At 36.4% G+C, this 16,258-nt stretch overlaps 1 protein-coding gene across 13 annotated transcripts in view; it reads right to left on the bottom strand.

The window, feature by feature from the left end:
- LOC121319929 (SH3 and multiple ankyrin repeat domains protein 3-like) overlaps positions 1-16,258 on the bottom strand; it is a 293,718-nt gene that overhangs the window by 218,534 nt on the left and 58,926 nt on the right. For all 13 annotated transcript variants that reach the window (XR_005950771.1, XR_005950770.1, XR_005950769.1 and 10 more), the window contains exons 4-5: positions 14,152-14,355; positions 10,044-10,115 (exon numbers count right to left, since the gene is read on the bottom strand). Coding sequence is in view for 10 of the 13 variants with exons in the window: in XM_041257910.1 (XP_041113844.1) it covers positions 10,044-10,115; positions 14,152-14,355 (276 nt within the window). In the remaining 3 variants the exon portion in view is untranslated. The remainder of the gene's footprint in view (positions 1-10,043; positions 10,116-14,151; positions 14,356-16,258) is intronic.

Genomic DNA, 16,258 nt, shown 5'->3' with positions numbered 1-16,258 from the left:
TATTAGATTTACTGTCAGTGGCTTACAGAGTTGATTGCTATTCATGCTTATTTTGATTGTTCTGTTTATATTCTTCTACTGGAGAAGGTTGACGAGCTATTAAAATCTGTGGAAGAAAATAGTACACAACACCATAACGAACACCAAATACAAATCTGCTTCTATATACTGATGTAAACAGAGATTCATAAATTAAATAGCAGAAATGAGGCAACCAAAGATCTGTCTGATTCATACAGTACTTTTGTGTGATTACATCTGCTTTTTTTGAATTGAGACGCTATATCAAGTACTGCATATGGTGTTTCATGAGTACCACCATTTTTATAATATAACATACACACTTGTTTGTTTTCTTTGTGTGTGTTCTAAAGTGTGCCAAAGTGTTTCTGATAGGGTGGTATACCAGAGGTGTGCACAATACAAACAGGTGCACAATATATGAATCTGATCAGTCACACTAGTTTCACAGAGTGTGCAATTTTACCTGCCAGTGTTAATTTCATGTTTTGTAAATAAACCCAGAAACACCACCAAGAAATGTATTATACAAACAGAAAAGCAGATTTTTATGTACAAAAGCAAGTCACCAATTAGCATTGTACTATAAGTGCTGTAAATATGTCTTGCATTACACAAACAAAGACAATTACTAACAAGCACAAAACAAACAAAACACTTACGACTATCTGTATTAACAGCGTTTATTGCATCTCTCACGGTCCTTCAAGTTCAAGTGCAAATCAAGCGAAAGAGTAGATTGCGATTCTCCGGCCCCTTTTATGCTGTCACGCATGACCCTTGGTAAACGAGTGCAGCTGTTGCTACAATCTGCGGCTGCTACGTTGTTTCCCTTCCAGGTCAATATGTTCTTGCAACAGAGTCTCGCCTTCTTCCAGACTGACCCACTTCCCGACCCTGGAAACGAACTGTTGGGCCAGCCTGTCCAAAGGACCCTACTTTCGCTGCTTTGAGCCCTCACAGGTCGGGAGGGAGATTTACAACTAAAATTAATTATATTTTTTTCACAAGGCCACATACAACTAAATCTATTAAGCTATTTTAAAGGAGAACCAGAACAGTTTAATGACTGTTATTACCAATGTCTGTTTTCTGATTGTACACTGTGTTAAATGTACATACTTTGTCTTATGGTGGTATGATATTAGTAAGAGCATTGCTTTGGCACCTACTGACAGTGTATGAGTCCAGGGAAATACTGGCTTCTCAGAAGCTCATGAAAATAGGCCAGGAATGTAGGGTGTCATCAGTTTTTGGCAAAAAAAAAAAAAAAAGACGCTGAATCAGTTAGAGTCATGTGCATAACAAATGCGGTGGCCGGGGCCCAGTGGTATTCAGTATTCAGAGGCTGCAGACCTGGTAGCTTCCAAATTGTCCGACAGCCAGTTCAGTGGGAAATGAAAATGATTACTTTCAATATTAGACAAAAAAAATAGACAGGACAAAGATTATTAGGACCCAGTTTGCATTTTCATTGACAGGAATACCATACGTTGATGTTAGAAAATGTACGCGCTTAAAAACACTAAACCCTTTTATTAATCTTTCCAAATCAAATTAAACAAAATAAATGCAATTGTTCTTGATTTGTGTTGTTAAAATAGGCCAACATGTATGATTGCGTCCAGTTGTCCTGGCGGTAAATGGGTTGTCAGGAAACAAGAGGCCGCAGATCTATGTCACAGTGCAGCCCAAAGCATCTTTCTTCATGACACTTTTATTAAGGTAAGCTGTTACACAACAATCCACAGTTACCACACAGTACACTTTCTATACGGTCCACGTGGTGCAGCTAACACAGTACCACTAGACTGACTGAGAACCTCTGTGTACGGCTTTATTTTCAGTTTTGGCTATACTTGGCTCAAACTGCATTCAGTCTTATACCATAGAATGCATTCTGCTACCTTATATAATTTACACTAATACTTCCCTCTGTAATGAATCAAGAGCAAATATACCTCTCACTACTACATGTCTGTTGCTGTGACTCTTATGTAACTATTACAACATGATACCAGTTGCGCAGTAATAGTTACATAAAGAAAACATGCACCAAAGTACTAAAATAAAATGACAAAGAACGTAATTTATTTTATCACATTTACAGTTTGTTTTGTTCTTTAGTACCCTTATAAAAGTGTACCATAGTAAAAGCATATCATTGTAATAAAGCATAATGAAAGCATGGTAAAACATAGGTCAGCATGCTGAAGAATAGCGAGGTATGGTAAAGCATACTAATAAACATGGCAGACTAGGGTAAACTATGGTAAATGCATAGTATAACCATAGGAAAAACATGGTAAAACTGAAAGAAAAATACTGTGCAAAAATAAACTTTTATAAGGATCGGTTTAAAAAGTTTATGAGGGAAGAGACACCATAATAAAAAAAGGTAATCCTAGTGCTAGTTTAAAAGGAAACACTATATCACTGGAGTCTGATTGTTGGCATCACATGGCTTATATCTGGCCACTTGCGGTGAAGGTTCAAGTCCACTAGATAAAAAAAAAAAAAGAAGAGTACCCCTGAGAGCTCCACCCACCAGTGTGCCTCTTCAATCTGATGCCGATGCACATCTTCTCTTTACATTCACCTTGCTTCCATGTTTTGTTTGCTTGTTTTTCTGTCCTGCATTTTCATTTATTTTATAGTTCATTCTCATTTATTTCATAGTTCATATATGTATATTGCTATGCCTCATTAGTTTTAATTCTTTGAAGGATCTATGGGGAAGAGATTTATTACTTCCAAAGATTCAATTTTTACACCTAGGAGCTGCACATTTTCTACTTTACATCCCTAAAATAAATAAGGAGGTAAAACCTTCTTATTTATTTTAGGGATGTAGAGTAGAAAATGTTCGGCTCCTAGGTGTAAAAATCGAATCTTTGGAAATAACAGGTAAGAACAATTTGAAAGCACATGTTATCTATAACCATAAACCTTATTTTTTATTACCAACATAATTATCCTCATAGAATACTGCATGTGTACATAATACAGCACACCAGAGTTTGTTCCATAAATGTGTAACCCCAGATTTTCCTCAATTTAAAGTATTTTTTAGGGAGTATAACTTGGCTCTGTAGATGAACTCCACAATAACCCAGAAGGGAATGAAACATTTATTTTGTGCACATGAGACTTACCCCAACTTCTCCATGCATCCGCTTCACAGATATTCAAATTAGTAAAGGATGAGATTTGAACCTGGCACAGAAAGTCATGACATGTTTAAAAGCTGGCAGCAGAACTTTAGTGCCTATTGCTGCTATGAAATCCGTCATGACTTGCCTAAAGTGGGTTCTGATAAATAAAAAAGGAGCATTTTTTTGATCATCACAGTTGAGCACAGTAGCTAAGGCCTCTTCTTGTTTGTCTTTTGACTCACCACCCAAACATGACAACTCACAACATTCTTTTGTTACCCCCTCCACATACTGTACAAAGCATGCTCACATACTGAGTGACACACCCTATTAGCACAACCATTATTCAAATAGATGCAATTTCATCTCTGAACATAGCATCATTGTTTTTATGTATGCAAATATTACCAAGTACTTGCATCCCCGTATAGATACATAAGATCAATCAATGCTCCCACCAATAAACTGTGAAATAAGGATTAAAGCTCTTGATTAAAAAATACATTCCTGAACAACCAGATACATGTAAACAGTTAACACTGTTGTATCTCCTTTTAACTAAGAAAATTTCACTTTGAAGAAATAGCCTCATGATGCCACTGTCTGCACACAGCAAAGGTTCCGTAAAGGATTTCAAGTGTATAATACAGAGAGGTACTGGCAGATACCATTTATATTTAAGGGAGGCGAACACACAAAACAATACCATGTGCCAGGTCTCCAAAGGAATAGGTTTTCACCAGTTTAAATAGTTCAACTGCTATTTGTTGTTTGCAGACTATCCACTTCATGGCAATAATTAAAAAATGTACTAAGGTCCTGCTGGTCAGATTGTAAATAAAATATATTTTAGCCAATCAGCTATTTCCACTAAATTCTTAACACTTTTAGTAAGAACCATACTCATTCAAGCATAGTTTATAATACTTTTGGAAAACAGATAGTAAATGTATAAGCTAAAAATAAATATTTCCAAAACACACACAAAAAAATTAAATTGGGATACCTTACTATTAATTTTGCACTTCTTGTCTTTTTTTGTCTTTTTGTCTCTTTTCTCCAGAGCCTCTCTCCTTCCTAAAGCGGAACCCATCTCGGATCAGGTTTGGCATTTACAGTAATCCATCAGCCAAAACATCGTCCACATGGCAAGGTCCACTAGTGGGAGCGTGTGACATAACGTGCGCTACTGTCCCCCAACAACACACTCTCAGTCGGGCTCTCTAGGGGGGGGGTGGGGGGGGTGGGGGGGGTGGGGGTGGGTGGGTGTTCAAAGACAGATCAAAGCATCAACGCTCCAGCCAGCAGCAGCATGTTCCCCTGTTTTCCATTCGTTACACTGAGACAACATTGAAATTACACTGGCTGAGTTCTTCAGGCTGCCACTCACTTTGCATCACACACCGTCACACTGAGAAAGGCTGGATTATCTGCCTGCTAGCTGGGTGCAGGCAGACAACAGCTCAGAGTAGGCGGGATTCGGGTAGGCCTGCAGAGCCGATCACTCTAAACACAGCTGTATAGTATTGGCTATCTATGCACGTATATTTTATCTATAAGAATTCAAAGTGTGTTCAGTGTTCATCAAACTCGGTTTTCTGTGTGAGTTTGTGTTGTGCTTGTTTACTCTTGTGAATGCTCCCAAATGTATTCATGTGAATGAACTGTGTTCGTGTACAGGACATATCTGTGTTATGTGTGCAGAAATTTGTTGAACTGTGTGTGGCACCATCTAACACTGTTGCAGCTAGAAAATGGGTCACCATCTCAGGATGATTTTATTTTGTACACAAAACTTAGCTGAACTTACTGGGCCCAAATAAATTAACTTTTTAGATGGGAAAAGGCACATCAATGCAATAAAGTAACTGGACCAGATGTGTGCAAAATTTATTTTTTAACAAAGACATTATCAGAAATGTGTTAATAATGTGCACGTTATAAACAGGGTATACTGCATACCGCATAGAGAATTACAGTATTGCTTTACATAATGCAGAAACTTCTGTTTTCCAAAAAAAAAAAAAAAATCACTAAAAATAAATTAAATGAATTGTGCCCTTCAAATGGTTTTACTATAAAGTCAAAATAAAGTTAAGATCCATAAAAGCACATGCATATGTACAGCACTCAGACATGCATCATGCAACGTATTTCTGGATGTGATAAGCAGCTGGGAATTTCTGGTTCAAAACTGTCATGTATCCTGACAATAGAAAATATGTTATATATATTATTATGATATTATTATTCTTTATTTTTACTGAAGATGATGCATTCCAAAACAGCTTAAGGCGAAGGCAAACCTTTTAACCTGTCATAAGTTTTGGTTAATAGTGCACAGACATCCTCTTCTCCCAGCCTTAAACTTGAATATTTCTGTGTGTACAGTAGACAGAACAGAGTGACATACCACCAACTGTGTTTTACATGCTTCACTAGTGTTTTTGTTTAGTCAGTATGTGTCTCTAACACACTATTCAGGCAATATTACATATTTATTGTGGATTTCAATGTGCCCTTTATCACATTTCTGCACAGTAGGCTTATCAGAGCAATACAAGCCTCAACTGGCACAAGCTATTTCAGCTAAATGACTACAAGGACATTTTTAACAGTGCATTTCACATTCGCACAAACAAAATCAAAACACAATTCATGATACAGTTGTTATGCTTGTACTCCTATTAGCTTTAAAAATAATAAGAAAAAAAAAAATGTTATATATCTATAGGATATATATAATATATATATATATATATATATATATTATATATAGATATATATATATATATACTTGTCTCTGGCTATAGGCCATATTGTGAATTACACCAAACTGCACACAGAACTCTTTAATATAACTGTTGTACAATTGTTGATGTGTCCTACTAGCAGCTTCATTGCTTACGCTAAAACTAAAATGTGTTTTTATAATACTTTTTTTTTTTGTAAATCTAGGGCCTTTTAGTGAGGGTCTCTCTCAAATTTCATAGAAACAGGTGTGATAGTCCAGTTTTTAACCTGTAAAAAGTAGAAACAGTGAACCCAAAAGAGATGCAAAAACTATTTTAACACTGCATTACTGGAATCCAAAACCTCACAGCATTGTGTTATATATTTCAGGCTTGCTTTTGTTTATATTTCTCATGGTTATTACGCCTGAGTGGCTGTTTAAAAAAAAAGGTTAACACTGTTTCACTTCAACAAGTGTGATGCCCTTTAGCATTTGGTGAGCTAAGGCTGTGGGTACAAATGCTGATGTAAGAAACAACTTTATCAAATAGGGCGTAAATAAGCCACCCCAGCTTTCCAGTGTGTAACATTGCACTGAAGTGCAGTGAAACCAAGTGAGTTTTCTATCAGTATCTGTATATTGTAACAAAATCTGGATTTAACAAGTCAAAGCATGCAGTCTCCCTACTATATTTCTGACATTTTACTACCTCAAGAAATAAAAGTGCAATAAACAAGGGACTAATATCTTTATGAAGTAACTGGAAATTGTATTTATTCTGACTATCCTATGACATCTATAATATATTTGCAGTTGCTGTACCTGATTAGTGTGTTGGGACCCATTTGATTGAGTGATTGGACATGTTATAAATATACACAACAGCAACGACACAGGAAAAGAAATGCTGTTTGTAATACACTAAAAGGGTTGATTTCTACATAAAGATCAGATGTTTCCTAACTGTACTGCCATTGTCCGAACCTAATAAAGAAATCTTTTTTCAACCACATGATCACATGTTCTCCGGCTCTTAGGGAGACTTGCTTGTAGAGTTTTTCCACCCCAGTCCTCTCATGAAAAAAAAAAAAGCTATATGAATTTGTCCTTCACTAAGGAGCACTGGGGCATGGTGTGCTATTAAATGTAGGCTAACGCTCAACCTGAACAGATGCAGACCAATGGAGTGCTACAGTTAGCAAATCAGACGGTATGTCAAAGAGGATTAGCTCTTAAAGAAAGACTGTTTGCTTCCAGGCCTGAACACTAGGATTTTGGCAGGAGGAACACAGGGCGGAAAGTGGGTAAATCCAGGTGGTCCCTGAAGAATTCCCAAAAGTGTGAAATTGCATCAACCCGAACCCCTGTACACAAACCACAATACACAATGGGTAACTCAGCAACCTGTTTTACTGTCGGTCACATGTGCTCAAGTCAATCAAACTAACTTCCCTGCAGGATACTACTGAAACTTCCCACTCTTAATTTCCCAGTACTAACCTGCCAACAATTGAACAATGTTACATTTTAAGTGGGGTGTTGCAGGGAAGTTCAGCAAAGGGCAAATATAAAGATTGGGTGTGGTTTGGAAGTGGGAGAACAGGCAATTGTTTTGTAAGTTTTTGGTCCAAACCACTCCCCCCATCCTTACTTGATAAACTGAGACTGAGACAATACCTTACCACTCAAAATGTTTCCACCTTCACTGTTTAACTATGGTGCTGTTTGTTTTGCTTCCCGTTTCATTCTATACTAATCTTACTTTAATCCATATTAGCATGCATCATTAAAACATCGTCAAACAATAAAGCATGTCCTATTGATCCCTGTTGCAAATAAATCGTGTATTTGTTTACATAAACATACAAATAAACACACAAGAAGAAAAAAAAAACATACAACAAAATACCATGGATAGCTACTCTATACAAACACTTGCCTCAAGAAATGTACAATAATACAATGTTCTGATTCCTGACAGACCAAAATCAGTGGCTAGGTAAATTCTTAGATCCCTGATGGCCTTTAACAAATTGCATTTGAGTAAAGTTCAGAATCGTACATCTTGCAACAGACACATTTTTCTCCAAAATGTCTATTTTAGGTAAACTATGTATCCTATTTAGAAAAGTAAAGCAACTAGTTTAGTTTTATATCTTTATCCCTATTTTATATTAATATGGTGAATGTGGAATGTTTTGACAGTCACAACTTTAGACAAACAGCCTATGCTGTAGTGTAAAGACTGGTTCATTGTTGTGGCTACCGGAGATTGTCATGATATGACATCAGACTGTTGGGAAAAAACTCACTTATGGTGAAGGCAGTCGCAATATATGTGATAAAAAAGTTATTAAACCATTTTTCCCTGGTTCCTTGGTTCAGACAGTTGTGCAAACACTTTTAAGCCCAAAGCTGGACTACTGCAACTCCCTTTATTCAGGCCTCCCTGTGGTCCAGCTTAATAGACTTCAGAGGATTCAAAGCATGGCAGCTCACCTTGTGTCTGGGACTCCGCTGAGCTCCCACATCACTCTGGTTCTGAGGGAATTACACTGGCTCCCAGTCCATGAGAGAATAGATTTCAATATCCGTTACACTGTTATAAAGCATTAAATTAAGTTGGACCAGCCTATTTTCAAGCTGTTCTTTCTGTTAGAATCAATACCAGGAATTTACATTCGAATGGTTCCCTCTACATTTCTCTTCCTTTTTTTCTCTCAAGTTAATTTGGGAGGCTGCAAAGAAGCTTATTTATGGAATTTGTTGCCAGTGGAAATTAGAACCTCTTCTAGCTTTCTTAAATTTAGAAAGCTATTAAAAACTTTGCTTTAACAAATAATATTTAATAATTAATACATGATCTGAAAGTGTGTAATTTTGTGCAATATATTTACGTTGTACTGTACTGTGTGTTTTATACAATTTATGATGTACCATGTATTTATCTTTTGCCTTGTACAACGCTCTGATGTCAACTGGCGAGTGGCGCTATATAAAAATGTTAAATAAAATAAATGTAGAAGAGTAATCAATAACCTTGTACAGCATGTGGTGAAAATTTGACTTTGTTTCAGTGTTTATGCTCTTTAATACAATCATTACTTCAACCATTACACTGACATGGACATTTTCTTGCCAACATTTGAATATAAAGGGAAAGCTTAAATGCCCTAATTGATATAGATTTTGGTAGTGCAATCCTTTCACACTACAACATAGTGCTCCAAAAGGTTTGCCGCTCTATAATAACAACCAAGCAATTACTTCACCTTAGCGTACATGGGGGTTCACATGGTCCATTATTATGCTGTTTTTTGTTTTACTCCACTTAAATTATGCTATTATAAAATAAAATGTATTTAAAAATAAAACAAATGCAAAACTGAAATGAAAAAAAAACACACACATTTACAACGTATTTGCTTTTCAAGCTTTCTGAGTCATGTACTGTATATATCTATTTAATCTGCACTTTCCCCACCAGAGTTCCAGGGTCAACATAAAGAAGAACATTAGAGCCATCGTTGGATGGCCCCCAGACCGCCCTTTCAATAAAATCACACTGCTCGAAAATAAATTTGAATCAGCTGTTTCTGCTGGTAGGACATTCTGCTTTATTGCTTCTCATGGGTATACAGCTATTTTTAGTTGTAGTGTTTTGTGTTCTTCCACCAAGCTGGAAAATTTTCGTAATAATGCGCCCCTGGGTGTTGAGTGGCTACCAAGTAAGGAACATAGATAAAGACAGGTGATAACAGAAGAAACATTCCTCCCCTTGCAACAAACAAATGCACTAGCTTTCAATCTTTCACTGCATGTTCAGAAAGAATATGCACTGTATCTTCTGCATAACCAGTAACCACTTTTCCACCTTAGAAAATCATAATGTACAACATAGAGACTGCCACGTAGGAATAAAATCTTCCTAAGCTGTGTAAGAAAAAATAACTCTTAGAACAGAATTCTAGAAAGCCTTGATCCTGCCATCTCTCTTAGCATGCTGCCAAACACAATCGAAATTGAAATTGTCAAATAAAAGTAGCAGTTTCTGGTATTTCCCTTTGTTTCGAGTATTATTGCAGTTGTAGTTAAACACACAGTCAGACAGATATAAAAACAAAATTTCCCACCTTTGTATGCAGCTTGGCCAACTGTTTGTCATCCAGGTCACACTGAGTGTAAACTCGCCTTTTATAACGGAACTGCAGAAGGGAACAAATAAATGATAAAAGGTAAATATACAATAGCCAAATTGAATCTATTCATAGCATAGTATTTCAGTTCATAGCTGATAGATCCCAGCATTGTGTCTTGTTGACTCTTAAAGTAACTGTGGCAATGTTGCCTGCCCTTGTGTGTATTTCAGCGTTATATGTTGCGTGTTGTGTGTTAATGTTGGTGTATAGTCATTGGTACACAGGATATAAATGGGTCTGTGGAACACAAGTTGTTTAAAATGTATATTTGTATTTAGGCACGAGGATTGCACAGCACTTCACGTGCAGGTAAAATATAATAACATACGAGCAAAGGGAATTGCATTGGTACACGGAATATAAACGGGTCCGTGTAACATGAGTGTTTAAAGTGTATATTAATATGTGAACACAGGGAATTGCACTTTATTAATTCATGTGCAGTTGTACCGCAACTCCAATTGGATGATTGATTAGCAATCGAGTCTCGGTACAGCTGCATAAAAGCAGCATGTTTTCACTCACTCGGGGTTGTGTGTTCGGTGAGTGGAGAATGGGAATGGAGACTGAGGTTATAATAATAATAATAGTTAATATCAGCTCACCGTGTTTGTCTGTGTAGTGCATTTTGTTTGTCTCTATTTTGGCAAAAGTGCCGTGTCCTGTGTGTTTTGTCTTTACAACCTTTTATTTTCTGTCATTTTCATTATTAAACACTGAGCGAAACCAATCACTCAGCTTCACCAAACTCCACCTCTCTGTTGTTAATTTCCTGGGTTTCTGGTCTGACGTCACCCATTGCAGCCATCTTTGTGACAGTAGCACAAGAAGTCAGTCTAAAAGTGTCTCCTTCCCTCCTATCCTGGTCTCTGTGTTGTGCTGTGTTGTAACAAGAGTTAACCTTTTTTTTTTTTTTTGAGATTTTACAAACTTGAATAAAGTCTCTTTAAACTTTCTTATTTCTAGGCTAAATAGATTAAATTCCTTTTTTGCATTACTCTTTCCTTTAAGCCCAGGGATTAGTCCAGTTTATCTTTGCTGGATTCTCTCCAATGTCATTTAGTATTTTTTGTAGTACAGAGACCAAACTTGAATGCAGTATTATAAGTGCAGTCTCACCAATGCATTATACAACTTCATCATAACCTCATCTGATTAGGCTAAGCAGTGTTCATATCTAAATTGAATGTGACAAATGCAAGCAGACATTGTTTAACTTCTGGAGAATGAGCTTGGAACTATAGTTAAAAAAGCCAAGAAAATGATAGCCAGGGCAATTATCATGACATATCCGAGGTAGGGATTAAAAAAAATCAATGTCATCCTAAAGGGTACAACATAAAGAGCATCCTTGTTTTACACTATATGTTGATTGCTACCACTGACCTATCTTAACACAGCCCAGACAAGCTTCACAGACAGTAAGAAACAAAATAAAATACCAACTGAAAAGCAAAACAGATTTACAACACATCTGACTGTTGCAAAAGTATAGCTTTTTGTAAAGATGTAGCATACTCCAGATTACCCAAATGATTAGGATGTTGATTATTTGTTCTTCATGTCTAATCGACAGACAAAAATGCAGGACAGTCATATAATAAATGAGAGAGTTAATGAAAAAATGATTGTACTGTTTGTTGTACTGTGACCTACGTTATTGTTGTGGCTAGTTGGCAATTATGGGGTTGAAAAGAAGCTGTAGTTGACACGACTCTTAATCAAGAATATAAAAGCAGGACACCTGCTACTCTCAGGTCAAGCGCCTCTCTGAATCAACACATCAGAGCAGCGAGGCAAGCTACAGGTTTTATTTATGAACCCTTAAATGCATGCACACAATGAATAATCACTGTGTTGGAAATCCAAACAAGAAATTAGCACTGAAATATATGACTCCTATATGACTGCATACGGTGTATTCAAAGGCGCACGTGTATAAAAGAAGAACAGAACCGTCCAGCTTCTGATCTTATCCCCTGAGCAAAGGGTGCTGTTTGAGTGGCTATTCTGACTCCTTTTATATAAAAAGCACTTTCTATGAGAAAAGTCTGTGTACTGATCCTTTGAGCTGTGGAAACACAAATGGATATCACAAAGACGAATAGTAACTGGTGTAGTGCCATAGCAGTCAAGGCCTTTCAACGGCAGAAACAGAAAACCCAAAGGCGTTAGACTGTGATTCAGCGCTTCTGCGTTACTTTGATTTTGTTTGTTTGCTTGCTAAAAAATAAATCAAAAATACTTCAAAAACAAAACACCACCCACGCTATGGCTGTCTCTGTGCATAGACAGGGCAGAAAACACAACCTGTGGCTCTCTGCCCTTCTTCAAAACTATCTATCTTCCTCTTCGCTGCAAACAAACATTTCTGTGTTCCTTTTTCAATGGTGTAATGTCTTCTCCAGGTGGCTAATTGGCCGATTGATTAGCCAACCAGGAACTATACGCCTAACGTTCTTGGGAGGATCAATTGGACAATCAAACTCCCCAGAAAGACACCAAATGATCACGATTTATGTAATAGCACGCAGTACTAGTCTGAATTATTATTTTTCTTTATATACCAACAAAAAAGTCCCATTACTGTAAACTGTTGGTGTGGCTTTGCAGTAATGTCCTCACTCAGCTCAGAGTGGTGAGAATAAACAAAGGCGTTTAAAATTTAAAGGCGCAGAGCATCATTATTGTAGCTTTTTTTGTTTTGTCTTGTTATTATTCATTAATCTAACCCTGTCATAAATATATCAGAATATTACAAATGTAAAATGTCACCTCCTTGGATATCTTCTCTTTTAAAAGTCAGGACATTTGAATCAGGTCAGCAGCAGTGAGAATGCCTTTGAAGCCTCTGGCTTTAGTACTGGATGCAGCCGACCAACAGTTTCTAATACCAGGGTTGAGTGTAGTTGACCTTAACTATGAAGTGATCGCATATGAGAAAAAAATATATATACCAAACAAGTTCAGAAGTACTCAGGTAAACAACAGTACAGTAATTGCAGAGTTTATTTAAATTATTTAAGCAGTTTTATTTGTGTCTACTATGAGTGGCTGCCAGAAAGCAAGCAAGCCAGCCAGTCTGCCTGCCACTGCCCCTCTGAGTTCAGGGTTAGGGTTACATGTCTACAAAGTAAAAAAAAACTATGAATTCAACAGCAATAAGTTACCAAGCCAGTTAGTCGGTTTCTACAGCCAAAGTATAGGGACTATTTTGCACTGGCGGAAGTATACATTGAATAAAACTTAATTTAAAGGTGCGATTAGTTCTTGTGTTTTCAGATGTATTGGTACAACAGGGTCTGCTCCATTTTTATTTTCTTATTTATTTATTTTTTTAATACAAGGTGCAACAATTACATTTTTTTGAAAATTGTTTTTACATTAGATTCTGAAGATCTCTTTTACTCCCTTCTAAATGTCACCATTTGTAAGTGTTAAGCTTTTAAAATGAAGTTAATATACAAAAAAAATAATAACGTATGTTGATTGTTAGAAACAGCTCACAAAATGATTCCCAGACCTTCTACTACAGTTGCTATAAAACCCACTGTTTGGAGATTTTAAAAGAAACACAAATTCAGTGACAAAAGATTCAACTACTCTTTCTAAATTCAGCACTACCAGGTGTTTGTGTTTGCACATGCTGATTTATACAGTTTCATAATATTGTATTTTAATGCATGTGGTTTTTTGGGGAGGGGTTTGTTTCATGTATGTACAGTTTAAGCCCCATATGAACATTTCTTGTTTGCTTGTTTTTTTTTGTTGAGGGCTGTAACAATATTGCTGAAGATTCACTCTGGTAATTACATGGAAGTTCCCAAAATTATTTTTCAAAGTAAAAAAAAAAGTTTTCCACGCATGGGCCCTGCATTTAAGCACATTTTAAATGTGACTCAGGTTGCAAGCAAAGAGACAGGCTGTTCAATCAATAAAAGTCTTTATTAGTATGCTTGTATAGTGTACCATTTGTTTCATTGCAGATAATTCTAAAGGACACATTAATTTTGATATTTGTCTGCAAGTACAGATGTCTTACCTCTAGATAAGGGACAGGGGTGATTGAGGGCAATGGATAATCCTTCAACAATCGCTCCTCATCAAGAAATTTCCCTGCTTTCCCATTGTATGCTGGTTGGAAGAGTCCATAGTTCAACACATCCTTCAGACTCTGATTCAGAGTACATAAAATCCGTTGCTTTGAGGACCAGATCGGCACCTCTGGGTTGAACTTCAAACATTTCTAGAATGGAAAAAATGGAGACATTACTAATCACCTCAACTGAAATATAACATGTTAGGTACTGTAGTTGACCAAAATTAACACAATATGCAAACATCTGTTCAAAGACATAAACCACAATAAAGCCATTTTATTACTTTAAATAAATGTATTCATAATTGTAAATTATGTTGGACATAGTAAGGACATGCTGACTTATAGCCTTATATATAGCCTTTAGCCTTTCTAGATTGTGTTAAGAAATAAAACTGGAACTGAGCATGGGGAGTCAGTCAGCACAGAAAAGCACTTGCATACAGCAGCCACACTGTGGAGCTTATGGTACACAGGTAGGCTGCACTCTCCTTTTACATTTAATACAAAATCTTACATAAACATAACTAACATCCATTCTTTGCGTGAATTTTAACTTCAACATTGGTCACTTTCTAGCAACCACTTCCATATAAATCCACATAAAACACAATACACCAAAAGACATCATACCATAAAAGTAGGTGCATTTCCCTGGCAGTGGATGTGAGACAGATTAAAGGAAGGAAAGCATAATAATCATTCCATGCTTGCCAACAGTCAGGTTAGAAATGTGTCACCTCCTGAGATTTGACCACAATAGAAAATCAAAATATTTTGTCAGTTTGTATTGTTCAGATGCACATATAGACCCTAATCTTGATTTTCCATTGTGGGTATTATATAAATTGTGATCAAAGTAGTTGCAACATATTTGTGTTAAGATGTGATTTTTGGAGACTCTAACTGCACCAGGTATTGCCCAAACTTTTATGGAGCGATCCTCATTTACACATAAACTTGACTGATTCTGTTTCAAAGTAACCTACTATACCGCAACCATAATATTTCACAAAGCATGGATTCATACCCTTAAAAAAAGAGATCAGATTAGGGGAAAGGCAAAGTAATCTTTATTTGTTAAGGGAGTTTAAGTAAAGCAAAGAGAAAAGACCATAGAAAAGTGTGATATTTCACCCAGGAGAGGTCCTATCTTTACTTTTTAAAAAGAAAACAAAAAAACACTAGCTCAGCTTCTCCAAGCACAGCCTGCAGCTCTCTGCCCTTCTCCCAAACTATCTCTCTTTCTTCTCTGCTGCAAACAAACATTTTTCAATGGTGCGATGTCTTCTCCAGGTGGCTAATTGGCTGATTGATTAGCCAATCAGGAACTGTATGCCTAACATTCTCAGGCTTTTTTAAAAAAACACCAGCTCAGCTTCTCCAGTCATTAACTGAACTCAGATTGTCGGTCAGGCAGGTAAACATGTAGAATGTCACTGAAACCAATCAATCTGAACAAAACTGCTCCCTGCATTTGTATACAAACGGCAATGATGTACTGCAATTTACTTTTATACCATATGATGGAACTGGCAACTTTAAAATCTGAACAAGTTGTTTGTTTGCTTTTTTCATACGTGATTCCTTATATGTTAAGATCCAACAGAACCACTCTAAACCAGTTTTAGAAACTGCTGATAGGTTGCATTCAGTACTAATGCCAGTAATATAGCAGCAGAATTAACTTTTAAAATCTGATGACCTAGACACACTTTTCAAAGGTGAGAAACTCTCCGATATTTTCCAGTGAATTTTTGTCTAGTAGATGAACAGCTACAATGTCTTATTTTCCATTTAAATAGGACAACTATTTTTTTTTTTTTGTGCCAAGCTATAATAATAAATAAATATGAAAAATGCTGCATATCTAAGTGGCATTAAATCCTTTCACATTATATCAAAATCACATTATTTTCATGTGCCAGAATTCCAATTAATGTGTTATCGAATTATTGATAGCCGCAACAGTCTATAACATGCAATCACCTACCATTTGGGTAAAACACAAAATGTGATTACAAAGGAACTGTTGTCAGTTTGTCAATTC

The sequence above is a fragment of the Polyodon spathula genome, chromosome 8, assembly GCF_017654505.1.
Source record: "Polyodon spathula isolate WHYD16114869_AA chromosome 8, ASM1765450v1, whole genome shotgun sequence".
In the NCBI taxonomy this organism is placed as follows: Eukaryota; Metazoa; Chordata; class Actinopteri; order Acipenseriformes; family Polyodontidae; genus Polyodon; species Polyodon spathula.
This window is presented reverse-complemented; position numbering and strand designations above follow the sequence as displayed.